Source organism: Hyalella azteca, unplaced genomic scaffold (genome assembly GCF_000764305.2).
Source record: "Hyalella azteca isolate HAZT.00-mixed unplaced genomic scaffold, Hazt_2.0.2 contig5386, whole genome shotgun sequence".
Lineage (NCBI taxonomy): Eukaryota > Metazoa > Arthropoda > Malacostraca > Amphipoda > Hyalellidae > Hyalella > Hyalella azteca.
This window is the reverse complement of record NW_025935579.1, coordinates 308,173-335,526: the sequence shown is the minus strand read 5'-3', so window position 1 is coordinate 335,526 and position 27,354 is coordinate 308,173. Positions and strand designations below refer to the sequence as shown.

General features: G+C 38.0%; 1 protein-coding gene across 1 annotated transcript; it reads left to right on the top strand.

Annotated features, from left to right (window-relative positions):
* The first annotated feature begins 4,138 nt into the window (after window positions 1–4,138).
* LOC108668943 lies at window positions 4,139–26,640 on the top strand. The gene is made up of 11 exons (XM_018156206.2): window positions 4,139–4,172; window positions 4,927–5,331; window positions 8,242–8,430; window positions 8,938–9,422; window positions 10,264–10,274; window positions 10,632–11,051; window positions 13,541–13,746; window positions 13,972–14,353; window positions 18,916–19,093; window positions 25,461–25,539; window positions 26,102–26,640. The coding sequence occupies exons 1-11, from the start codon at window positions 4,161–4,163 to the stop codon at window positions 26,567–26,569; spliced, it is 2,835 nt and encodes a 944-aa protein (XP_018011695.2). The 5' UTR covers window positions 4,139–4,160; the 3' UTR covers window positions 26,570–26,640.
* Window positions 26,641–27,354: the final 714 nt, after the last annotated feature.

The window sequence follows — 27,354 nt, the reverse complement described above, 5'->3', positions numbered from 1 at the left end:
GGAAATGTTTCATTACAATCGTCGCTGCTGATCTTCATTGAACTACAAATAACATACGTACCAAGGATTAAAAATTGACAAGGTTCTGAAAAGATAGAGATAACTTTAACTCAAAATTCGTTGGCAGCTCAACTGAGAAAAAAGATACTACGCATGAACCGATACTAAGCATGAACCCACTGGGCCACCCTGCCCAGTGGTTAAAGTTCAGCAAATTTTAAATGAAGACAAAATAACACGATGAATGATTCAATTAACCATGAGTTGGGTAGTTCATATATTAAATAAGGAAATAAAGTTCACGAACGATAAGAAAATATCAAGAGAAAAATATGATCAGGAAAAATACGGTTCGGCTAGGTCCAACCATCAAGGTTGCCGCGCTTGGTCGATATAAAGTCAGAAATTGGTAAAGTGGCAGGCTGCAAGAAGTTTTAACGTTTCTCAGGTTCAGAAATTATAAGCTAGCGATGGAGCGCACAGCTGGTTGCGGACATGCTTATAGACTCGTTTTGATCCGACGTACCTTCTCCAATAAGTTGCCAACCAGTTGCCAACCTGTTGCCAACCTGTTGCCAACCAATTGCCTACCACTTGCCACCTCCTACCACGCAACTCGCAGATTATGACGTAAAGTTGAACTTGACGACGAAGAACAGCACCGGAAGTGCCTCCATCGTTGAGGCAGGTTCTCTAGTATCACCACCCGGCAGCCGCCCATGATCGTCGATATAAGTGATGTGAAATAACAAGAACTTGGTTCGGCAATAATGGCTGACTGCAGCTTCTGAGCTGAACCTAGAGGGCTTATCTTGACAGAGCACCACTGAGTTACCGCGACCTGCCACGCCTTTTAGTTCAGGCGGCTCAATCGAGAATGAGCTGGTCAAAGCTCGTATTCAGTTTCATTTTTCCAGCAATGCGTTGGACAGTAAAAAAAATGCGCGACCGACGGTTCTCAGAACCTCGGACTGCTACAGCTATAACTGTTGTAATGGAAATAATAACCATTAATTATTCAATCAGGCAATTATACAGTTAGATATAGAGAGCAAAATAGGCAGATGATAAACCCTCATTAAATCAGCATTTAATATTCATACTTGAGGATATTAAACATTTATGAAGTCAGACGATAAAACTTCATTCAACGACACATTAGCCGGTCACCTCCAACAGTTCCGAACACAATATTTTTACATGGAACGTAGATGCCAAAGGTAAATATGGAATACGGTTAAATAGTCGAATTACAATATTATTTGGTTATATTAACCCTTGTGTGTCCAGCTGTACATATATGTCACCCCTCAAAATAATAATTTTTTGTCGATGTACATGAACCTCATTTGTACAATATACAATATTTCGACTTGAATTTCAGGCTGCGCTATGACGATAAAACTCGTACAAATGTTTTCCCTTAATAAATTTGAACAATGTTGAATGGCTGCAATGAGGAAATTTGCAAGAAAATGGGGGCGATCTCATATATGAGACCGCTTGAAGGATGCAGGTTCATATGTATGGAGATATTTCGGAGTTCCATTAATTTGTGTGGGGTCTCATATGAGATACCACGGAGGTAATTAAAGGTAATCTGTCTGAACTTCGTCTATCATTTTATCTAATATTTAAAATTCTTTAGCACAACGTTTTCCAACATTAGATAAACTTCTAGCATATATTGATCTATTACCAAAACGATACTTGTTGTAGAACAATAACTAAATGAACGATGATCATGCATATTCATCAATTATTCAATGGTAATAAAAAATGACCCAAAATCATTATTTTATAAGTGAATAATTGGCAAAAAATCCTAGCATAATGTAGCCGGAACATCGCACAAGTCGCTGTTATAGGCAACCTTACCAAATATTATGAAATTGCTACAATTGTGTACACAATTTTTCCTTTCATTGTTAATTGAAATAATTTTTACATTATATAGAGGTGAGCATTTCTATTTTATTGTAAATGTTACAAGTCTTTCAATATAATGAGCAATATATTGAGGTTTAATCAAATGTTATCTGATTCATTTATAATTTGTATATATGAAATGAATCAAATGGGAATGAAATCGTGTAATAAATATTCGAAATGAGTCACTGTTACCTCAATTTTCTCAGTTTATTCGACATCTTTCAACTGTTGTAATCAAAATGTCAGATTTAAATATATAATGTTGAATTTAATTTTGCCCTGAGCTTAAAATTAGCATTTTTTTGCAAGAATTAATTGAATGCATTCTTCTCATAAAAATTTATCAGTGCTAAATTGATATGTAACAAAAATTTGAAACTAAAGAATTAAACAACAAATTATAACGTTAAAGATCTTCCGTAAGGATTTGTTAACAAGCAAGTACATGAGTTACATAACAAAATACGTGGAGTTGCTACTAAAACTACAGTAATGAAAGGAGATTTAAAAAACAATAAGTATTTTTAACTGTCACACGAGAAATGAGGCGCACACATTCCATTACTTTTTAAATGATCGTAGTGAGAATATATTTAAAATAGGGCATTCATAAAATGAAATAAAAATGAGAAGTATATACATAAAGGGCAGAAAAAGGGGAGACGGAAAATAATAATAAATATGCCGAAAAGTGGGGACGGTTTCCATCAAATAAGAAAAGAGGGATAGGATATGGATAAAATCGGTGCAGAAAGGCAGAGGAGAGGGTAACCATAAAATAAAAAGATGGAGGCTATCTATAGAAGCGGCACAGTAAACGGGGAAGGTATCCATATTATAATAATATGCGTTTAAAAATTACTTATAAAAGACAACACTTCTAAAGAATTCAATGTCTGCGATGTTACATGTGTAGAATGAATTTCTAATTTTATTATCAAATATTAAGAAATATAACTCAGTACTTACTGCAGTGAGTGACAGAGCGCGCATTTTCTCGTCGACGAAAACGAGAAGTCACGGACGGACAGATAGATAGACAGACGGACAGACGCACGGACGGACATGTCGAGCACAATAGTGCATTTTTCCATAAATGAGAAAATGCGCTAAAAAGTTATTTTCTAAATTTTATTTTTAAAATGAAGAAAAAAATCAAAATTTATTATTAATTCAATTGAATCATGCATTTTCTCCAACTTTACGCAAGTGTGCAAAATTTCAGATCGATTGGACAGGTATTAGTGTGTTAAATAGCGATTTTCAGATATGTAAGAGACAAAATTATTTTAAAATATTTTTTTAATATTAAAAATATTTTTTTTATTTCCAAAATTATTTATTCTGTCAATTGATTCATGGATTATCTCCAACGTTACACAATTGTGCTAATTTCAGATAGATTGGAAAGGTAGAAGTCTGTTAAATATTTATTATGAGATTATAAGATTTGTAGCCGACAGACAACAAGAAGTGAAGTTAAAGAGAAGTGTTATAAAAAAATTGTTGGATAGGTATAAAATCGTTGTAACACGGGGGAGTGTTTGTGAAATCAGTACAGAAATGGGTAGGAAATCGGTGCAGAAAAAAAGGAGGATATCCATAAAGTGTTAGGAGAGACAATTTGTGGATTGAAAAAGGTTAGAAGCTCACATGTGCGTTGTTTAATGTTTTGATGATGGCTTGGCTTTTGAATCTGTGACAACAAACAAAGAATTGGACAGAAGATTAGAGATATAATGTTGCAAATAGTCACTTGAGAAAACTTATTTATTTTCATAAACGAGGTCGTCAATAACAAGATGGACAACGTTCGAAAAAGTATTGATTACACAATGGCTTCCTTTGAATTAGTACGGTATAAAAAATACGGGTAAAATTTGAGTGGGGCTATAATGATTACATGAAGATTATCGCATGTTTGGAAGACAACTCGTGCTGTGGATGCACCGGCATTGAAGCGCAGCAGAGTAAACACGCCGGCTAGTATAGCAAGGTTCCGACAGAAGAACCCTACCGTCTTCATTGGAAACAAGGTCCGGTTGTCTTTGCTTTGGTTCCTACCGAACAAACATGGGAAGGTTAAACAAATTTTTGAGAAGTCTTAGTCATTCTGCGTCTTGGAAAAGTTGAAATTAAATTCAAGGTTGATGGTTTCAGGAGAGTATAAAACGATCTGCATGGGAACAGAGCATCAGAAAGCTGAAGTTCTTCACAGTAATTACAAGATGAAGCTCCCTGTAAGTACGGTAAACTTAATGATATACACTAAGTAAGTGCACGAACGTGCTTTAAATGTGATCACATATCTTTAAGAAAACTACTTACGTTATCTGGGTGGTCTTCTCACATGAAATATTTTAATTGGTTAAATAATATGGTAATTGCAGACATGCTTTATAAACGTTGAAAATTGATTTTTATCAGAAATAAATTCACATAGTCCTCCTGCCTAATGATCAATTACTGCATCAATGATTGTGAAGCAACGACGGCTTGTCGCTGCCTGAGTGAATGATTTCCGTTCAACTGAACCCTATTAGTCCGAATTTTCATATCCGTTGACATTTGTGTCAAGAAATTCATACATGATATAGGAATTTTTTGTAGTGATGCACTGAAGCAGTTCCTCAGGATTTTATTTTTTAATTGAGATCTTAGTTTTGCATGATTTTTTTGTTATCCCTAATGTGTCTAATGCTTGAAGTTTCTTTCTAAACTAAATCGGATTTCGACAATCTGAGATTTATTGTTGTGCTTCTCTCAAACTGGACCACAATCTTTCAAGCTGAATAGGAAACCATGAAAACAATTTCTAAAAGTCTGTAAACCCTATTTCAAAAAATAAATAAAAGTAAACCATATACAGCTTGCTCCCGTTAGTCGCGGTTTGGAACATTAGATTTAGTATAAATAATTAATTTGGAATTGAAAAGACTGAATCAGTTACTTTTGATCAATGACATGATACTTTTTTAACTTTCTGGATGACAGATTCTTGTTGTGGCGTCTTTGGCGCTCATGGCTGTCGTGGCTGCAGAGCCTGAAGCTGAAGCCCATCATGGATACGGCGGATACCGTGGAGGATACGGCGGTGGATACGGACGTGGTTACGGTGGCTACGGATACGGTCGCAAGAAGCGCTCTGCTGAAGCTCTAGCTGAAGCTTCTCCCGAAGCTGAAGCCCATCATGGATACGGAGGCTACCGTGGAGGATACGGTGGTGGATACGGGGGAGGATACGGGTATGGGGGATACGGAGGCTATGGATACGGCCGAAAGAAGCGCTCTGCTGAAGCTTCTCCTGAAGCCGAAGCACATCATGGATACGGAGGATACCGTGGAGGATACGGTGGTGGATACGGGCATCGTGGTTACGGTGGCTATGGATACGGCAGGTAGAGGGGCTCCGTTGAAGCTAATGCTCGGCATGGATAAGTAAAATAATGTGGAGGATACGAAAAATAAATCGGCAACTGCATGTGGCGTGGAGATGGCTATTGCCCCAAACAGATCTTTCACATCGGTGCAGGATGGAATAAAGCGGTGTTTTGACTACTAAAAATACGAGGTTGATAGAACATTTTAATTGATTGTATCGTACATAGTACAAAATAATGTTGCAGTTTTTGTCAATTCGACCTCAATAAATAACGCGAACCAATTTTTTTATATACCTGCAATTATAAATAATGAGGACAACAAAGAAAGCCCAAATTGATCTAGATTCTAGATGACAGTTTGCACTTAGAGCTTTATTAATTGGGTAAACTGCAGAAGAAAAAGTTAATGGATTATGCATCATAACTTTAGTGCACAAAAATTTTCGAGTTATCATAAATAAATTCCTGTTGAACAATGTTCTATAAATTAAATTTATTACAAACATTCTCTAAATTCTTTCTTGTTGTCTGACTTTCAATTTAATTGTGAAGAAACACACAAATCAAATAAGATTACATTAATTTTCGTTATGGAATTGTATGTAGGGGTTACATGGGGCAGCGGCCCCCCCTATTTTAAACTAAATTTTTTATGAAGTTTTAATTGATACGAGGTAGTTCTTTGTTTTGTTTAAAGGTACAACTAATGAGGAATGTATGATGTGAATTAGATGCCTATATAGCTATTTAATTTTTAATGAAACACTATTTTTGTAAAATGTGACAAAATGGGCAAGTCATTGCCCAGGGGTGGGACAATGGGCCCATTGTCTTGGGGCAAGGCGCCCACCCCTGGTCCCTTTACCCCAATTGCATATTTTTGTTCAAAAATGATAAAGCAACACTTTATAGTTCAAAATAAGAAAAATGTAACAAGAAATATCACATTCATTCCTTTATTAACAATTTGAAAAATCAAATCCTTATCTTGAAAAAAATATATTCTTGGCTTAAAAAATGTAACAGTGACGTGACAGAAATATTTCCTTGACATAGAAATATATATCCTTGACTTGACAAATATATCTTTGCCGCAAAAAAATCATCCCGACATGAAAAAATGAATCCTTGACTAGAAAAATATATATCCTTGATTAGGAAAAGCTTCGTTCCAGTTTCGTCCATAATCCATCTATTATGTGCATGGAATTCGTACGTAATCGTGACACCATATAAACTCATCAACTTTTGGTTCGTTGGTGTTGGCTGAAATCAACTTTTGGCAAGGCAAAAGTCAATGACTTGAAACCAGGTCATGAATACGCATAACTAGAACTAGAACCTGCTGCCTTGAGGCGGAAAATAAAAAAAATTATTACAATATGAAGTGTTATTTGTAATTCAAAAAGTTAGTCATAGTTTTGAAGAGCTCATTGAGACAAATCTAATGATGTATAACACAAGACTTCACAGAGGGGTATAGAGCCCACAAGGGCGCTTTGCCCCTTTACATGCATGGGCCCGTTGCCCCACTAGGTATCATTTCAATTTATATCGTGTCCGCATTTTATTTTAAAAGCTAATAATCAAAATTTGAACTCAAAATTATCCTTGTAAATAATACTTTAAATATATAATTCACAGTAATTTCGTAAGCTTCTTATACAGTAATCGAAAACAGTTTTATTTAGCAGCAAAAAACCTTTATCTGGACTAAAACAGTTATTTGCAACTAACTTACTGTCGAGGTCTCTCAATATCAAATCTGTTCAACCCTTAATGTCCGATGCAAGGTGATATGGTTCTCATCACGTTCTGTTGGATTGTATAACTTTGCAGTATAGCACCACGACCTCGAATTTCTTACGTCTCAAAGCAACCTAGTTTTTGCATGATTCCTTAAGAACCTTTTTTGAATATGGCCTATTTTGTACCTATGTCTTTTTTTACCGATGTTTACTCTTTTACTAGGTAATTGAAACGGCAGTTGATACATATACCACGATTAACGTTAATGTCTTGTCATATTTCCACTTGTTACAGAAACCACTTCTGAACCAATAAAGTTCCTGTGTCGAATCAACTTTCACTCTCGTCTGAGGAAGCACGAAAATTCCTTAACACTTACCAACGCAAACTCTTAGCAAAATATAGAGACGTACACTTCAGCCCAGTGAAACTGTCGACCGGCGGTAGAGCGCACGGACCAATATCTGCCATACTTAGCGGGAAACCCGCTATGGGCCCATGACCCGCAGTGGTCCGTTGGCCCCATGTTACCCTATTCGATTGCTTTCCAGTTCCCGAGGCATTTACAGACGGCCGCAAGCAAATCTGGTCAACTCAAACGAATTTTTTTTATATATATGTGAAGTAGAATTTTGATATTTTGATATGTGATATATTCCGACCATCACCCAGCGAGGAAAATTATTTCGTGAAGATCTCAAAGGCTTGATCATTCGATCAAGCGTCTTCAAAAACATTAAAGAATATCACGCATGGCTCATATTAGAATCATAATGCGTGGGCACCTCGACAAATTTATTGCATCATTTATAAAACGATTTGAAAAATTAACCTCAATTTGCTTTTATTTTACAAATAGAATAATTTATAATTTTTGCTTTTAATTTTTTTTTTCGCAAAATTTATGACATTCCTCAACGATACGTTGTTCTTCCTCATGCGTAGTTAACCTAGCCAAGACAAGTTGATATTTGGATCAAATAGTGCCTGGGATTTAAATGGATTAACTAAACTAGACAGAACAGATTCTAATGTCAGCACGATCACCCTTGTGAAGACGATACAATCTTTTGAAAAAACTATGAAATATTATCGATAAAATAATAGGTACAAAACCTTCTACAAAAAACTTACTGTTGGGAGAGAGTAACGGTACAATAGATAAGAGTACAAGCAGCGTTCGGCCTTGAGTGTGAGGGCGCGAGGGCTGCGCCTAATGCCGCGTCCTCCAAGGAGCCGCCACTGCGGCGTTTGTCCTCCAAGTGAAGGAGGCGGACCCCGCGCTGGACTATTTAAGGGCTGCACTTCAGCGCTGAAGTACCACATCCTCTCGCTCCTGCCAAGCATAAGCAAGATGAAGCTCCCGGTAAGCACAGCTCCATCAGCTCCATCTCCGGTTCAAAAATTAATAATGCAGATTTAATCAGTAGTTAGTGCGGTCAATATGCAAATAAAAGATACAACCTATAATTTCCATATTAGAGACAAATAAATAAATATGAATACAAAAAACTGCAAAATTGATCTATTAACAATTTCAAGAGGATATGAGCTAAAGTCGAATTTAAACTTTTTGACGGTTCTTATGTTTGCTCTGTCTTAAATTTGTAACTTCGGGTTTCAATTGAAGGTTTAGGTTTTAATTTCGACTTTACTAACAAATGTTTGTACTTACATTCTAGAATTTTTGAACAGAATATATAGCTGGATTTTGAAACGATTTCTGTGCGGTAAGATAATTTTCACGTAATTTTCTCTGCGTCTGAATTTATAAAATGTTTCTTCTGATACAAATTATGACAGCTGGAAATAAGGTGTACAAGAATTGTAAACTCTTAAGAGCTTTAATGAATGAATGTTTTTTCGTACTTAGATTCTCGCCGTCGCGCTCCTTGCGCTCGTCGCCGTCGCCTTCGCTGAACCCGAACCCCAACCCTGGGGAGGATACGGAGGATTCGGTGGCATCAGAGTAGTACGTGTTGGTGGATTTGGTGGTGGATATGGTGGTGGATATGGTGGCTACGGATATGGCCGCAAGAAGCGATCTGCTGAACCTGAAGCCCTGGCTGAAGCTTCCCCCGAGCCTGAAGCTGAGCCATGGGGAGGCTATGGTGGATTTGGTGGCTTCCGTGGTGGATTTGGTGGTTTTGGAGGCGGATTTGGTGGCTTTAGAGGTGGATATGGAGGCTATGGATACGGCCGCAAGAAGCGCTCTGCTGACCCCGAACCCGAACCTCAACCATGGGGAGGATATGGAGGATTCGGTGGCTTCCGCGGTGGATTTGGTGGTTTCAGAGGCGGATTTGGTGGATTCAGAGGCGGATTCGGCGGAGGCTACGGTGGATATGGTTACGGAAAGTAACCAAGAGTCTTGTTTTCAGTAATTTCTTTGCAACCAAAAGTACAACTTTATTTTTTTGACTAAGTTTTTCACTCCAATTCCTTTTTCGAATACAAAAAGCATGATATTTTAGATGTCACTTTAAGAGTGGAACCAGGGCAAATATATAGAGTCGCGATATCACATCGTCGAACAAAATTATTCGTCTAAAATTGAAAGAAGAAAACATGGCGTGGAAATAAGTAAGCAATAGAGATTGGCGACATGACCATGTAAGAAGAATGTCGAGAACATTCCGATTATCATAGCGCAAAAATTAACTCAACGAGCAGCAATAAAAAAATATCACGATTTGTTTAAATGGTAAGAAATTTGTAAATCTATTTATTATTGACGTGTATCCACCTAATGCATTTTTATTAAAACTTATATCAATCACGTTTTCTTACTGGGAATATAAATGTTATGCATAAAATTAGGATTTTTTGTACATTACACGCTAATTAATATTAATGTTTTATTCACTTATTGCATCGCTTAGACAAAAAATTATCCAAATAATTTCATATTTCCAATCAAATCAAAATTGAATAAGACAGACATTTATTAGTACACATCAGTTTAATTTTTTCCATAAGATCGTCTCAAACCAGCTATCGGGACATAAAATAATTTCAGTCTGATCCTAATAATAATTCATTATATAAACGATGTAAAGGCAGACACAACATGCTTAAAATTAACCCAAACGAAGCATCCTGAACATTTGGCTCCATAGCGTGATGCCAATTTACGTCATGGTCAGTAGACTTAAAAAGCCATAACAGTAACATAAACTAAGAGGATATCGACTGTCAGTTTGAACCCAAGTCAGAACAAATAGCCCCATGTCTAAAAATTGTGGAGCTGAATTGAAAATCAAAAACAATTTTTGGCGCGATCTTGTCGACAAGAGTCTTGAGCACAAATTAATTTTGTTTACCCACTGCCGAATAAAAATAAGGCCAACCAGCAAGTGAATTTTAGAAAGTTATGAACTTTTTTAGGAATTAAAAAAAAATAAAATAAATAAATGGGTTGCTGGAAAAAGGAACACTCAGGAGCAGGTTTCGCGGTAATGAGAGTTCCAAGCAGTTACCTGACATGTCAACAGTACGCAATGGCGCGAACAGACTCAATCTCATCGACGGCATTAAGCTAATGTATGAAAAATCAATTATGAGCAGTATCTCGTATGCCCCTACCTAAGTATGGAGCGGAAGATAACGTACAGGTTTGCCTCATAACAAAGTTCTTAACATATGGAACAGGAAAGTTGCGTTTAGCCTTGCTTCTCATGCCTGAAGCTGAAGCCCATCATGGATACGGAGGCTACCGTGGAGGATACGGGGTGGATACGGGGGAGGATACGGGAATGGGGGATACGAAGGCTATGGATGCGGCCGCAAAAAGCGCTCTGCTGAAGCTTCTCCTGAAGCCGATGCACATCGTGGATACGGAGGATACCTTGGTGGATACGGTGGTGGATACGGACACCGTGGTTACGGTGGCTATGGATACGGCAGGTAGAGGGGTTCCGTTGAAGCTGATGCTCGGCATGGCTAAGGAAAATAATGATGAGGATACAAAAGATAATTCGGTTACCGGTTAGTGGACATGGCTATTGCCACCAATATAGATCCATCACATCGGTGCAAGATGGAATAAAGCGGTGATTTGATTGCTAAAAATACGAAGTCGATATAACATTTTATTTAAAAACACAAGTACCAAAATAATGTTGCAGTTTTCATCAATTCCACCTCAGTAATTAATGCCAATACATTTTTTTATCTACCTGGAATTATTGGTAATGAGGACCATGAAGAAAGCTCAAACGGCAGTTTGCACGTAGAGTTTTAATTGATTACTTAGATTAACAGAGTAAAGTAATCCTCTCCTCCCCATAACATAGATTATTTAGAACAGCTGCAGAAAAAAATTTATGGATTAGACATCACACAACTTTATTGAATGACACCAATTTTCGAGTTAACAAAAATAATTTCTTGTTGAACAATATTCTTCAAATAAAAATCATTACAAACATTTTATGATTTCTCACGGGTCACATAACTTTCAATTTAATAAAAAACACCCAAGTCAAATAAGATTACAAAAAAGTTTCGTAATGGAATTATATGTACTCGATAGCCTTCAACTTCGTGAGGCATTTACAAGTTACCGCATGCTAACCTGGGCAACGCAAAATAAGTTTTTTTATATATTTGTTTTACAGAATTTTAATATTTTGATATGTGATGTGATATGCGATGATCACCAAGCGGGCCAATTATTTCGTGGAGACCTAAAAGGTTTGACCTATTAATATAGAGTCTTCAATAACATTGAACAATATCATGCATCGTACATTATATACAATCACAAGGGTTGGCAGTTCAAAAAAATTCTAGCGTCATTTATAATATGATATGCAAAATTAACCTCAAGTTGCTTTCATGTTACAAATAGAATAATTTAAAGAATTAGCTTTTAGTTTTGTTAGAAAAAATTCATGACATTCCTCAACGATACGTTGTTCTTCCTCGTGCGTACTTAACCTAGCCAAGACCTTCTGATAGCTGGTCAAATAGTGCCTATAGGATTTAAATGGATAAACTAAACTAGACCGAACAGATTCTAATATCGGCACGATTAAACTTGTGGAGACGATCCAATCTTTTGAAAAAACTAAGCAATATTATCGATAAAATAGTAGGGTATTATGGGGCAAAGGGACCACTGCGGGTCATGGGCCCATGGCGGGTTACCGTTATGGGCCCATGACGGACCGATATCTATCAGATATCGGTCCGTGCGCTCTAGTCGGTCGTCAGTTTCACCGGGCTGGAGTGTGGCTCTACGTTTTGCTAAGAGTTTGTTTTAAGTTACTTGAAAATAGCTGTTTTAGCCCAGAAAAAGGTGTTTTTGTCGGCTAAATAAAACAGTTTTCGATTACTGTACATGAAGCCTTTGAAATTACTGTGAATTATATTTTGAAAGTATTATTTATAGGGATAATTTTGAGTTCAAGTTTAGACTATTAACTTCTAAGATGAAATGTTGACACGATATAAATTGAAATGATACCTATAGTGGGGCAACACGCCCATGCGTGTCACGGGGCAAAGCGCCCATGGTGGGTTCAATACCCATCAGTGAAGTCTTGTGTAATACATCGTTAGATTTGTCTCAATGTGCTTTTCAAAACCATGAATATATAGCTTTTTGAATTACAAATTGCTCTTCATATTGTAGAATTTTTTTATTTTATAACCTGCTGCCAGCTCAAGGCAGCAGGTTATAGTTTATAGTTATGCGTATTTATGACCCCTTATCGAGTTATTGACTCTTGCTTTGCCAAAAGTTAATTTCAGTCAACACCAACGAGCCAAAAGTTGATGAGCTTTTGTGATGTTTGCTGAAATCAAGATTAAGTACGAATTCTCTGCACATAATATCTGGATTATGGACGATACTGGAACGAAGTTTTTTCTGATCAAATAAATATATTTTTCCTGAACAAGGATGCATTTTTACATGTCTAGGGTAAATTTTTTATGGCAAGGATATATTTTTCAAATCAAAAAATATATTTATAGTTTTATGTCGAGGAAAAATTTTTTTTCACGTCAGTGAAAGATTTTTAAGACATAAATATATTTTTTCAAATTATGCATATGATTTTTTAAGTTGTTAATAAATGAAGGAATGCAATATTTTTTATTAAATTTTTCTTATTTTGAACTGTAAAGTTTTGTTTTTTCACTTATAATTGTGGTAAAGGGACCAAGGGGGGGCGCTTTGCTCCAAGCCCATGAGCCCATTGCCCCAGGGGTTGGCCAATGGGCCCATTTTGACAAATTTTACACAATAGCGTTTCATTAAAAATTGAATAACTTTATATATAGGCGTGTATCATATGTTCCTCATCAGTTGTAACATTAAACAAAGAAAGAACTACCTCGTATCAATTAAAACTTCATCAAAAGTTTAGTTTAAAAAAGGGAGACCCGCTGCCCCATGTTACGCCTGGTACAAAACCTTCTAGAAAAAAAAACAACTCTTGGGAGAGAATAACGGTAAAATTGATAAGAGTACAAGAAGCGTTCGGCCTTGAGTGTGAGGGCGCGAATTAAGGCTGCTTGCTCCTCGCCGCGACCTCCGAGGCGCCGCCCCTTCGGTGTTTGTCCTCCAAGTGAAGGAGGCGGACGCCGCGCTGGACTATTTAAGGGCTGCACTTCAGCGCTGAAGCATCACATCCTCTCGCTCCTGCCAAGCATAAGCAAGATGAAGCTCCCGGTAAGCACAGTTAACCTTAACTATATTTTTACTGATACTCGAGCAGCTTTACAATTGTGAACTGAGTTGCATGTTTTGAATTATGTTTCACGAACGCAAAATGGAGCCAAATTTACCATCATATCCAGTTTCTTGTCACAAATATTATGATCGATGCTATTAAAGTGTACAATAATTGTGAACACTTGGGAGTTTTAATAAATATTATCTTTCCTTCATACTCAGCTCTTCGCCGTCGCGCTCCTTGCGCTCGTCGCCGTCGCCTTCGCTGAACCCGAACCTCAACCCTGGGGAGGATACGGAGGATTCGGTGGCATCAGAGTAGTACGTGTTGGTGGATTTGGTGGTGGATATGGTGGCTACGGATATGGCCGCAAGAAGCGATCTGCTGAACCTGAAGCCCTGGCTGAAGCTTCCCCCGAGCCTGAAGCTGAGCCATGGGGGGGCTATGGTGGATTCGGTGGCTTCCGTGGTGGATTTGGTGGTTTTGGAGGTGGATTTGGTGGCTTTAGAGGGGGATATGGAGGCTATGGATACGGCCGCAAGAAGCGCTCAGCTGACCCCGAGCCCGCACCTCAGCCATGGGGAGGATATGGAGGATTCGGTGGCTTCCGCGGTGGATTTGGTGGTTTCAGAGGCGGATTCGGCGGAGGCTACGGTGGATATGGTTACGGAAAGTAGCCATATATTTTTGTGATCAGTCATTTCATTACAAACATAAGTAAATTTCCTAATTTTAATCGAAATTTTCATTATATTCCCCATTTTCTTACATAATGTAAATTAAATTTCTTATTTTAGTAATTTGCTGCGACTGAAAATTGCGTCACGATATCAAGTTATCCAACACAACTGGTAGTCAATATTCGAATGAAATAAACAAGATACGGAAATAAATAAAAGTTATATATATATGTATGTGTGTTGCGCAAAAATGAAAGGTGTGTGTCCAATCATTTCCATCAAATACTGTATATAGCCCGTAATTGGGCTCATGGAGCTTGAAATATTAGGCCTTATTATGATCTACAGTATGTCTGCCGCATTTCCGTGGCCTGAGTGGCATGCATTAAGATTTGCATTCTATTGCAAGCAAATATACTGTTAGGTAAATTGCCTTTGGTGCAACTCTTTCGACGTTCAATCATTCAGACATTTTCCTATGGCCAAAGTACAAAAGTTGTAGTAAATACGTCATAGCATACCTATCGTTTTATTCCCTTACAATTGCTTAATCGTTCACTCCGAAGTTGTATTAATCTAGCTACTATAGAACAGAAAATATTTTCAAATGAAATAGAGAATCTAGCATCAATTATGGTAATGACATGTTGCCCTAGCCCAGCGCCATGGATATTTGATTCGATAGGCTGCAGGGCCTAGTGATATATTGCAAGGCATAAATAGACAACAGACTCAACAGACCATGGCAGACATGTAAATTTAGAAGTCAATAGTCAGTTTGAAGAAAAGCATGCAAAGAGTTTTAAATATGTAATGAAATGTATATAAACGAAAATTCAGAAGCTTTAATAGATAACAAAAATTATTATTGGTGCGTTCCAGTCGAATGAAGTTATGAGCGCAAATCAATTTTGTTTGAAATTTTTACATACAAAAACTATCCAAATATTCTGTGTTCAAATGTCTGGAGCCTGTTTTGGCAAAGTTAAAATAATAATTCACTGGATTGCTTCCTACAGAAGCATTCGTCACTGCAATCATTCATTGGCATAGTCCACCCGTGAATTGTTCTTCATGCATCTTTTTGTGGGCGACGGGTGCAGCCTTCATTGGGCTGCCGCGCTCAGGTTTTGTCTCTATTTTTGGGCTGTAGAAGTTTTGCTCAGTACTGCATCTTGAAAAGGCAATGAACATACGTCACTGATGAACATACGTCACCGTCCTTCTCAGTTTCACTGAGAAGGACAATCGCAAAAGTTCTGTCAACTTTGGCGGCTTTTTTGGCAAGTGTAATAATTATTGTTGGATCCTGGGATCCGTTCTTATAGAATAAAAAATTACCGTTGCGTATAACGGAGGTCGAAGCAGATACCTCAAATTTGAGAGAGCCTTATGAAGCAAAGCCGACTATAATGCAACAGTGGTATTGAGGTTTAGGATTCATTAACAGATTATAACCGATTCCTCATAAACCGGAACCAAACATATAGAACAGAATGCTTGCAAAAAGCAGCGCGTACTCGCATGATGCTACCTTGCATGCGGAATGAAAAAAAATATAACTCAGTACTCACTGCAGTGAGTGACAGAGAGCGCATTTTCTCGTCGACGGAAACTTGAGGTCACGGACAGACGGACGGACAGACGGACAGACAGACAGACAGACGGACGGACGGACATGGCGAGCACAATAGTGCATTTTTTCCATAAATGAGAAAATGCGCTAAAAGCATGCGGAAATGTCTCAAAGACCAGTACCTAGTCTGTGGAACAGGGAACTTACATTCAAGCCTTACATGTCAGTATATGTACACTGAACAGTTAAAGAAACATGTACTAGTATTGTTAGACTTCAACGACCTCAAGTCGCCGCCTCAGATGCGATCTGTAACCTGGAGGACCAAAGAACCGCATGAGGGAGGCTCACAGCGAGACCATCACTCGCGCGGCATCTGAAGCAAGCACCGGCATCGTATTGCAGTGCCCTGACGCTTCAAGACTGGCGAAAGCTGAAGCCCTTGTTATCAAGAGCGAATCTCCAACTATCAACGTACAAACCACCGGATATGCGATCGAGGACTTTGGAATTATTTTTCCAGCAATTTCAAGTTGGAATTTTTGAATTGTACATATATCAATACCCCGTGTTTTAGGTATCCTGAAGTGAAGTACCCCGTGTTTGTACATATGTCATTAAAACATTTTAGATTTTAGTGTTGCAAAACCTTCAGTTACTTGATAATGAATATTGTATTTTCAAAGCATGGTACTGTATATAATTATCTATTGCTAACCTGATATTTGATTTATCAACGCGAGGAATAAACTTCGTTCGACTTTTAAAAGATACAAGCATGAAAATTATTAATACAAAACATTCTCTGATCTTAAATCATGCTTGTATAGAGCTAAACTAACTTGTATTAACTGTTTCAACACGAGCCATGCCTTCAGTCCAATGCTGTTTATAGGCTTAGTTTAAAACATGTGATCATTCAATTATTTATTAAGAATGTTTTCAATTTTTAGAATTGCCAACAAATAAATTGGATGATGAGGTCCTCAGATTTAAACGGTGGAGTGTAAAAATTTTAGCTGCTCAGATATAATGTCTTATAGGTATGGAAATAAAATGGTGTAGAGTAGATATGTAAAGAAATAAAGAACACGATCATTACGAAACTAAAAGCTCAAAAGCACGCGTATCCAGTTCAAAAATAAATTAATAATAATCATAATGCTTCTTCATATGCGTACCGTCAACTTTGAGGAATGCGAAGCATGCCAAGTTAATGACAGGCAAAACGGGCTTTCGTTTAGACCATTTAAGCTCATTCATGAATCTAAAATTGAATGCAGCCTTAACTTAAAAACGATTTCCGAGGTTTAATCTTAGAGGCTTCATCATATATTGGAGCTATAGGAGAATGTTAATAAGCTAACGCTCAGAATAAATCGGAACTTAGTTCGACTATTGACTACATGCGAATTGAAATGAAGCCATGGGTTACATCAGGTGAGATTGAAAGATGATACGATAGAGTGAACTTTCCTTCATTCAAGTTTTGAAAATTTCAGTAAAGAGAGCGATAACCATGAGGCCATAAGATTCTCAATCACATAAGTATAATTCTTCACACTTTAGTGTATTTGCGAATTGAAGACGTAAAATCAGTGAAAAATATATATACATCTTCAATGGAAGTGAAACCAAAATTCTAACCGAATTGTCGGATATTAACTGGATTGTTTTGAGGGTACAAAAAAAAAAGGATTTCCTTGATCACGGTTCTGACGTCTCATTGGCCCGCATGATTGATAACACGTTGAATTAATAATCATGGCATTGAATGAGCTTTTGCCGAGAAGTTCCGGACAGCTAATCATCGAAAAGGAAATTCACAGCCGCTCAAACTGATAATATAAAAATGATGTGGGATACATATCATACAAACTACTTGTATGGCTTTGGAAAGCAAATTACTCTCGATTTGCTTAATTAACTGATCTCATTGTTTGTTCAGTTCACGACTGCAACCAAATCACAGTCCTAATCGAAGACTGTTTGTTCCTGGCCCGTAGTATAGCTTGTCAAGCCATTTTGATAAATTGGGACCACTTGTGCGTGGCATTCAAGTGGATTTCTCAATTGTAGCGGATCAGGTACAAATATCAGGACGATCACTCTTGTTTCGGTCACACTACATTCTTAAAAAAATGATTATAATACAGATAGAATGATATGAGTGAAAAAACATCTACGGAAAACCAACCGTTGGAAGAGAATAACGGTACATTTGATAAGAAGACAAGGATAGTTCGGCCTTGAGTGTGAGGGCGCGAAGGCCGCGACCTCCGAGGCGCCGCCCCTTCGGCGTTTGTCCTCCAAGTGAAGGAGGCGGACGCCGCGCTGGACTATTTAAGGGCTGCACTGCAGCGCTGAAGCATCACATCCTCTCGCTCCTGCCAAGCATAAGCAAGATGAAGCTCCCGGTAAGCGCAGTTACTCTTAACTATGTTTTACTGATACTCGAGCAGCTTTACAATTGTGAACTGAGTTGCATGTTTTGAATTATGTTTCACGAACGCAAAATGAAACAGAATTTACTGTCATATCAAGTTTCTAGTCACAAATATTATGATCGATGTCAATAAAGTGTACAATAATTGTGAACACTTGGGAGTTTTAATCAATATTATCTTTCCTTCATACTCAGCTCTTCGCCGTCGCGCTCCTTGCGCTCGTCGCCGTCGCCTTCGCTGAACCCGAACCCCAACCCTGGGGAGGATACGGAGGATTCGGTGGCATCAGAGTGGTACGTGTTGGTGGATTTGGTGGCGGATATGGTGGCTACGGATATGGCCGCAAGAAGCGATCTGCTGAACCTGAAGCCCTGGCTGAAGCTTCCCCCGAGCCTGAAGCTGAGCCATGGGGAGGCTATGGTGGATTTGGTGGCTTCCGTGGTGGATTTGGTGGTTTTGGAGGTGGATTTGGTGGCTTTAGAGGTGGATATGGAGGCTATGGATACGGCCGCAAGAAGCGCTCTGCTGACCCCGAACCTCAACCATGGGGTGGATATGGAGGATTCGGTGGCTTCCGCGGTGGATTTGGGGGTTTCAGAGGCGGATTCGGTAGAGGATTTGGAGGATATGGCTACGGAAAGTAATCATAATTTTTGTTATCAGTCAGTTCATTGCAGCCAAAAATAAACTAAAATTTTTACCAAAATTTCTTTTCAATTCCTTATCTCTGCACATCCATATAGTAAGTCCCAATTTATACATATCTTGAACGTTTGTTCATGAGTGAAAAGAGGACATATTGTGTCACGAAATCGACTTATGGAATGAAAATATTAGTCAATAATTAATTAAAATAAACAAAACGCGGAAATAAGTAAGCAAGACATATTGGTATCACAACAATTGGAAGAATGTCACAATCATTTTTCTTAATTGAAGCAAATAATTATAAGATTATCGAGAGGCATTCAGAAATTATCGCAATTCTATCTTTCGACGGAAATTTTGACTCATAGGTATCATTGACGATCATCATCATATATTGTCACTCTTAGCATTGCATAAACTTTCAATTATTCAAACATTTTTATAATGTCCGCCAAATCAACATAGAGGTGCAAAATAGGCGTTAGTATTGAGGCATATATTTACCAACCTGAAACATAATTATTGTTCCCAAAAATCAAACCATCTATAATAACAGGAAATATATTCAAACTGATATAAAATGTCTAGAATCAATGGTGGTAATAAACGTCCTCCTTGATTCAAAATGCAGCCCAAGGGTTCCTATAGGCCTTTCTATTAAAAATTGTTAGTGTACGATTTCATTTATTAGTTTTAGATGGCAGAATTTGCTGAATAATACGCGTGCGATTAGTGACCAGAGAATTCGTTAATTTAAACTAGTAGAGAGTCGGACAATTCTTCAGATGATGTTGGTAGATCGAAAGACATATTTCAGGAAGTAGTTCTAGTTTATTAACAAAGTTTCGAATGCAACCAAAATTCATTTTCAAGTTACAAGGAGCATTGAATATTAAAATTTTGGCGGAAATAAGTACATAATATACGTAAATAGGATACTACAGTGAAATTTTGAACCAGAAAAATTACTCTGAAAACTATCCCAAAGTTCAGAAAATCCAGCAGCCAGGAGACAGACAGCTGGCGCCCAATCCGCAGAGAAGTCAAAAAGATGAACACTATATAGAGACTCAGAAATGTGAGAAACGCCTGAAACGGTCTCAAAGTATTACAATCGAGCAGTATCATTTCAAAATCATCGATGAATTAAGTTGGCTCCTTGACACCCTTGAAAATAACGTCAAATTCGGCACTATACCGATAAATGGCAAATGCAAAAAAGTGTGAGTTCTCCAAGAGGCTGGTGTAATCTGTAAATTTTGCTTCAAAGAAGGTTGTAGACTTCTTCATTAATTGGATTACATTCAAGTAATTGTAGTAACAACTACGACATTGAACTGCCACAAGCTCACAACCAGACCAGGTCTCAAAGTACTCATATTAAAAAGAAGCGACTGCATATCGAGATCGTCGATGAATTCAGCGGGCTTCGAGACATCCTTAAAAACAGCGTCATAACCCGGAATATACGCAACAATGGTCCCTGCAAAGAAGCGAGAATTCTCCATGAGACCGATGTATTCTATAAATTTTGCTTCAAAGAAGGTTGTAGACTTCGGCCCGTACGCTAAATAGGGCACTAGCACTACGAAGTAGCACTAAGCACTACGAAGTGTCCTGTTGGTATGCTAAATACGTCACAGACACTAAGCACTTCGAAGTATGCCGCACTATGGCTTGTAGTGCGTAGTGCTACTTCAAAGTGCTAGTGCCCTATTTAGCATGCCAACCGTAGTGTTCCATGTCGCACTAGTACCGCACTACGGCTTGTAGTGCGTAGTGCTACTTCGTAGTGCTAGTGCCCCATTTAGCATACGGGCCTTCTTCATTATATGGATTACATTGGAATTATTTAAGTAACAAGTGTGACATTGAACAGCCATTTCTTTTACCAACTGAGACAAGCTCACAATGAGACCAGGTCTCAAAGAATTATAAACAAGCGGCTTCATCTCAAGATTGTCGATGAATTCAACAGGCTTTGCGACAACAACGTCAAACTCCGAATTAAACGCAATAACGGCCCTTACAAAAACATGGGAGTTATCCGAGAGGCCGGCATAGTCTATACATTTTGCTTCAAAGAAAGTTGCAGATCTTCATCATTTGGACTACATCGGACAAATTGGATCAATAACCAGGAGACCGAGCCGCTGTCTCATTAGCTACCTTCAACCCGAAGGGCAATTAAGTGAACCACATGACAATCTCACAACCAGACCGTCACCCGCATTGTGCTGCAAGAACCCACCAGCACTGTCATCGAGCGGTGGCCGACATCGGTCGACCGACGATGGCTGACCTCCTCGTCTCTGCGGATGGGGCACCAGCTATCTGTCTCCTGCATGACTGCCGGATTTGTCTAAACTTTGAGATAGCTTTCAGAGTGCTTTTTCTGGTTGAAAATTTTAATGTAGTATCCTATTTACGTATATTATGTACTTACTTCCAACAAAATTACAATATTTAATGCTCATTTTAACATTAAAGTAATATACGTTTAAAAATTACTTTTTAAAGACAACACTTCCAAAGAATCCAGTATCTCCAATCTTACAGATGTACAATGAATTTCTCATCTAATTTTCGAAAATTTAAAAAATTTACTTTTTAATTTTTCTAATATATATAATTTTTTTTAATATATAATTTTCTCAAAATTATTTATTCCGTTAATTGATTCATGCATTGCCTCTGATTTCACACAAGTGTGCAAAATTTCAGATCAATTAGACACGTAAAAGTGTGTCAAATATCAGTTATAAGATTTGTAGCTGACACAATTATTTTTTCAATTTTTTAATATTGAAAAAAAAATTTTTTTACTTTTAAAATCATTTATTTTGACATTTGATTCATGCATTGTCTCCAACTTTAAACAAGTATGCAAAGTTTCAGATCGATAGGATAAGTAGAAGTGTGTTAAATTTTGTTTACAAGATTTGTATCAGACAGACAGACAGGCAAACAAGAAGTGAAGTTAAAGAGAAGTGTTGTAATGAATGTTTGTTGCATTCGAAACGTCGTTAATATACTATATTAACGACGATCTTGAAATATGCCTTTCAATCTACCAACATCATTTGAAGAATTGTCCGAATCTCTGATAATTTATATCAACGAATTCTCTGATTTCATTTATATACATTTTTTGGTGTTTGTAGAATAATTTAGTGTTGGTAAAATATTTTGGTTGGCCAATATTTATTTGTGAGCTCTGAATTTTAAGTGCAGCGCGTTTTCGTAGATAGTTTACCGTCCGTAGCTCTCATTTCCGGTCGGAATCGATTTTCATGATGGCAAAATTTTAACGTTGCAAACGACAATAATAAATTCGATAGTCAGCTTTTGGGGAAGTTGAAAATTTGAGTGCAATAAAGGAAATAATTAGTGTAAATCAGTTTTGTATCCTTGACGATTGATTAATTATTATATCAAGATCTTTTGGATTCAGATGAAGCAGAAGAGTTTAAATTTGTTGTGAACACCGGAATTGCGAACAGATGTCGGGTAGATACTGCATAACAATTCAAGATTCAACAGTTAGTTTGGTGTTTGTAACTCCATTTGCCTATCACTGACGGGTTCTCAAACTTAACCCAGCAATAACGATAAATCAGCCGCCACTTTCTTTTTAGTGTACATAAGTGAGTTTTGATAATAAATGCGCAGCGTAGATTTGACCCTATCGACTCCAATACATCCATCTCTATATTGCACGGCCAAGACAACAGACTCGACAGACATGCCAACTAGAAGGAAGTCGATAGTCGTTTTGCAGGACAGCTCACGCAAACAATCAAAGATCCCGATGTCTAAAAAATCAAAAGCTGTAAAGAAAAACAAAAACTACTTTTGGCCCATTCTTGTAGACAAAAATTATGAGCGCAACCAAATGTAATTTAACAATCTTTCAAAGAAGAAAACAATTAGAATAAAAAAAATGTTCATGTGTCATGAAATTTTACTATGTTAGTCGAAATAATCATTGCTATTTGTTGGAGCAATATAATAAACTTTCATTTGAGTGGCCTTTCGTGTACTATAAACTTCAAATTGTTGCGTGAAGAAATTAAACGAGTTAATCACAGACAAGTTACTTATTTAGAAGAAATAACAGAAATTATATATTGTCATAGAAGCTTCCATAGAAAAAATATAACTCAGTACCCACTGCAGTGAGTGACAGAGAGCGCATTTTCTCGTCGACGAAAACTTGAGGTCACGGACGGACGGACAGACAGACAGACAGACATGGCGAGCGCAATAGTGCATTTTTCCATAAATGAGAAAATGCGCTAAAAACAGCCATGATTTCCGGCGCGCAACCGATGCACGAGGTAGCACGCGCTCGCGCTCCGGATCCTTCCAGTTACTGAGACCTGCTTACCTTGGTGATGGTGACAAGCGTAAGCAGGATGGCAGCCTTGCATGCTTACGGTGCGCGGCGAACTTTGCGCAACTGGAGTACCAAAACGTTTCTTGGCAGTTGGCTGATTCGCATCTACATTACGAAAATGTTTTTTCTGTAGTTGATTGACAAGCTCATACGTTTCGAGAACGTTTATTGGCAGTGGGCAGGCTCCATGTACAGTACAAGAACATTATTTTTTATTTACCCGACTCTCATATACATAGCAAACATTTAAAATTTATGAGAGTTACAAGACGAAGTAAATCTCATAAGCAGCAAATCACCGACACAGGCAGCAGTGAAGCGGAGATATTTTTTTGTGCCTGGTTGCAGCTCGAATGATTGATTAGACAACAGCATTTATGGATTTATTTGTTCTGTTTCAAAGACTTTGATGATATATACACTGACACTAACTTGATACTAATCATGTATAACTGACTTTTTCTTCTTCAAATGAAGAGCTCATTTATTTAGTGTAAAATTGCATCTGCAAATATCTATAAAATTCGGGGCTTAGCTGCAACAGTACAAGTCGTAATGTGATGGGATGGTCAAGATTGTTTATGCCCTAAGTGGTTACAGTTGTCTCGAGAATGCCATCCTGCTAACGTACTTGCCCCGCAGTCAAGAAATAGGCACAAGATACTGTGCACTAGATGCGTCCCCACCTCATTCTAAAAGATCTTTTATACAGAGAAGAGCCGCTTCACAGCGCGAAAGTCACAAACATTCCAAACTGCAGTTAAAATAAAAATATTATGGATCGTTGTGAAAAGCATAAATGTATCGAAATCGAGGTAAGGTTAATTGGAATTTAGTTGTCCCGAGCGAGCTAATTGCTGTTCAGTTATTGATACCATTTGTCAGTGAAGGAATTAATTTTCTCACTCTACTACCCATCTGTACCTTTAAACAATCACAGGTGTTACTTCAACATCAACTTCATTTGAAAAATTATGCTAAGAGCACCTTGCTAAGCGGACAACATTAAATTGAGCACACTTGACTCCTCCCGGTGTAAATTTTCATGCTTTAAAATTTTGACATCAATAGTTCGGTTTTAAGTCAAACACATATTCTGATTATTTTCACGATTCCATGTCTGCAATCCATAAATGAAAAAGTTGATTATTGGTTTCATCCGAGCGGCTTTTAGTCTCTGAATGCTGAAGAAAGTAAGCCAGCAAGTAACTCGGCAACTGTGCCACTAGCTGCAGCGCCGTAAGTTTGGAAGCGTTCAATCGACAAAAACTCTTCGTCGATCAGACAGCGTATATATGAGCTTCAATCCCGAAAAATGTAACAAAAACTTCAGGAGTCAAAACTATGTCGTTTATGTCGTATTAGGTTTAAAAATGGAGATTCATAATTCAGACAATGAATAGAGAACTGTTAAGTTTCATTGAATCTCAACTGTTGTTGAGAACTGTTCAGAGAACTGTTGAGATTTGAAAAAAATCTCATTTCAGAGAACTGTTGGGAAATGAGATTTATTTCAAACCTATTTTGTTAGGAGTTTCAGAACGAAGTATTTTGAGCCTGGAAAATGTCCAACATTTATTTACAGTCATTTTTTTAGTCCATCTATTGTTTATTTTTTACATTTGATAAAGACGTGGGAGCAACATTGATGCCGAAGGCAATCAAAGTTAAAAATTTCCGAGGCCATTCAGGAAATGTAACCATAATATGATAATGAAAGAAACCTTAATTTATGTCGACATTACAGTGCAAAAATGTCCAAATGTCCAGTAGGAAACGCGCAATGAAGTCCAATTTGTGTGTCGCAAAAAAAAAAAGGTTTACGGTATTCAGAGGCTAACCAACGCACCTCTCGAACTACCTGCGGCTCTAAATAGCGTTTACGTCGCAGATAATCCCAACTACACGAAGAAAAAATCACGCACTAATCAGTCACTGCGTAATTTGTCTACAATTTCAGGCAATTAGTTCTTCTGAGGGAGTCCCTCGGCCTGCGCGTTGCCACGAGGCCGCTCATTGTCCTTCGTTTGAGTCTGGCGGTGACCACGCCAAACTATTTAAGGGCTGGACTTCGCTGCTAAGGCATCACATCGAGTGATATCTACTAGCTGACAGCAAAATGAAGCTCCCGGTGAGTCTCAATAGCAGGAATTTGTCTATTATATTCGAGCGGAGGAATATCTACGCCCCTCAGCCATAAATGTTTTTTGGTCTCATTCCCAACTTAGTGAGCTTAACTAATAAAAAATATTTTATGTACTCCAGGACCTCCAGTAGTTCCTCTAACTTACACCGCCGATCCTCTGTTAAACGACCGTTCAGGGGAACAATATCACTGATATTCGAATATTACTATCATCATTACCCAAGTAAAGACTGTGATGGACCTTTCGGTGAACATTAACCCCTATAATATAACGCAATGAAGTTGATACGAATAACAAAGTAACTTTGGCACGTAGCTCAAAGGAAATGCAGCGCGTGACATTCTTCATTTGTATTTTGTCTAATTTGAATTATCTAACTAACCCTTTAACTCGATCGTTGAAATTGCCTCTGGCAACTCGACTACAGCTGTTGAAACTCGTCCTTTCTTTTCAGATCTTCGCCGTCGCGCTCCTTGCGCTCGTCGCCGTCGCCTTCGCTGAACCCGAACCCCAACCCTGGGGAGGCTACGGGGGATTCGGTGGTATAAGAGTAGTACGTGTTGGTGGATTTGGTGGTGGATATGGTGGCGGATATGGTGGCTACGGATATGGCCGCAAGAAGCGATCTGCTGAACCTGAAGCCCTGGCTGAAGCTTCCCCCGAGCCTGAAGCTGAGCCATGGGGAGGCTATGGTGGATTTGGTGGCTTCCGTGGTGGATTTGGTGGCTTTGGAGGTGGATTTGGTGGCTTTAGAGGTGGATATGGGGGCTATGGATACGGCCGCAAGAAGCGCTCTGCTGACCCGGAGCCCGCACCTCAACCATGGGGAGGATATGGAGGATTCGGTGGCTTCCGCGGTGGATTTGGTGGTTTCAGAGGTGGATTCGGCGGAGGATATGGAGGCTATGGTTACGGAAAGTAACTGAAATTTCGTGCATCATAAATTGAATTATTCATCTCTCATCAGTACCAAATAAATAAATATTACTTCTAACTCAGTCTTTTATTTGAATGCGATTCATATCGATTATTCGGATGACAAAAAAAGACGGGCAGAAAAATTGATACGCACACCACGAATTTGTCCAGCATAAATGACTCCAAAAATAGTGTTCTGTGACTGGCCATTCAATAATGATGTTTTCAGAAGTTAATGGACTCCCAAAATTGCTTGAAGCTCATCTAAGAACTGAAATGCACCTAGCCGGTCACTTAATTTAATATTTTATTGAAATAGTTTCCCAGCAAAAAGAACCTCGGTCTTTCAACGCTGCCTTTATGGGCAGGCCTGAACTACATCGCGGGTTGCAGTCTAACTCCAGAAATCATTCTTAATTTCTAACCAAGTGGCTGAATCTTATAATAAAATAAATATTAAATAAATATTAAGATCAAATATTATTCGAAGAATTGACATTTCGAGTTAACAAAGCTCAATTGTCCCTCTGCTCAAATTTTCCAAATTATTCTCGATTGGAACACTTTTTTCAATAGGCACAAGGAATATCACTTTACAATACAAGATGGACTTTAATTCGGAATAGCCTAAAATGAAGAGAAGGAAAGCAATAATATAAATGTTAGAAAATGAGGCTCTAGCTCTTCAGGATACGATTTATTGCCATCAAAAGTCTTTCCTTTGCTTAATAATTAATGTGAGCAAATAGATAGTAAAACGGACCTATCCTCGGATAAAGAAATATTTAA

Bases quoted from the DNA above. Each gene is read 5' to 3' on its own strand.
- LOC108668943 (XM_018156206.2), top strand. The intron at 8,431-8,937 runs GTAAGCACAGCT...TTTCGTACTTAG, and splicing joins TAAGCAAGATGAAGCTCCCG to ATTCTCGCCGTCGCGCTCCT. The intron at 14,354-18,915 runs GCTTCCGCGGTG...GTGGTTTTGGAG, and splicing joins AGGATATGGAGGATTCGGTG to GTGGATTTGGTGGCTTTAGA.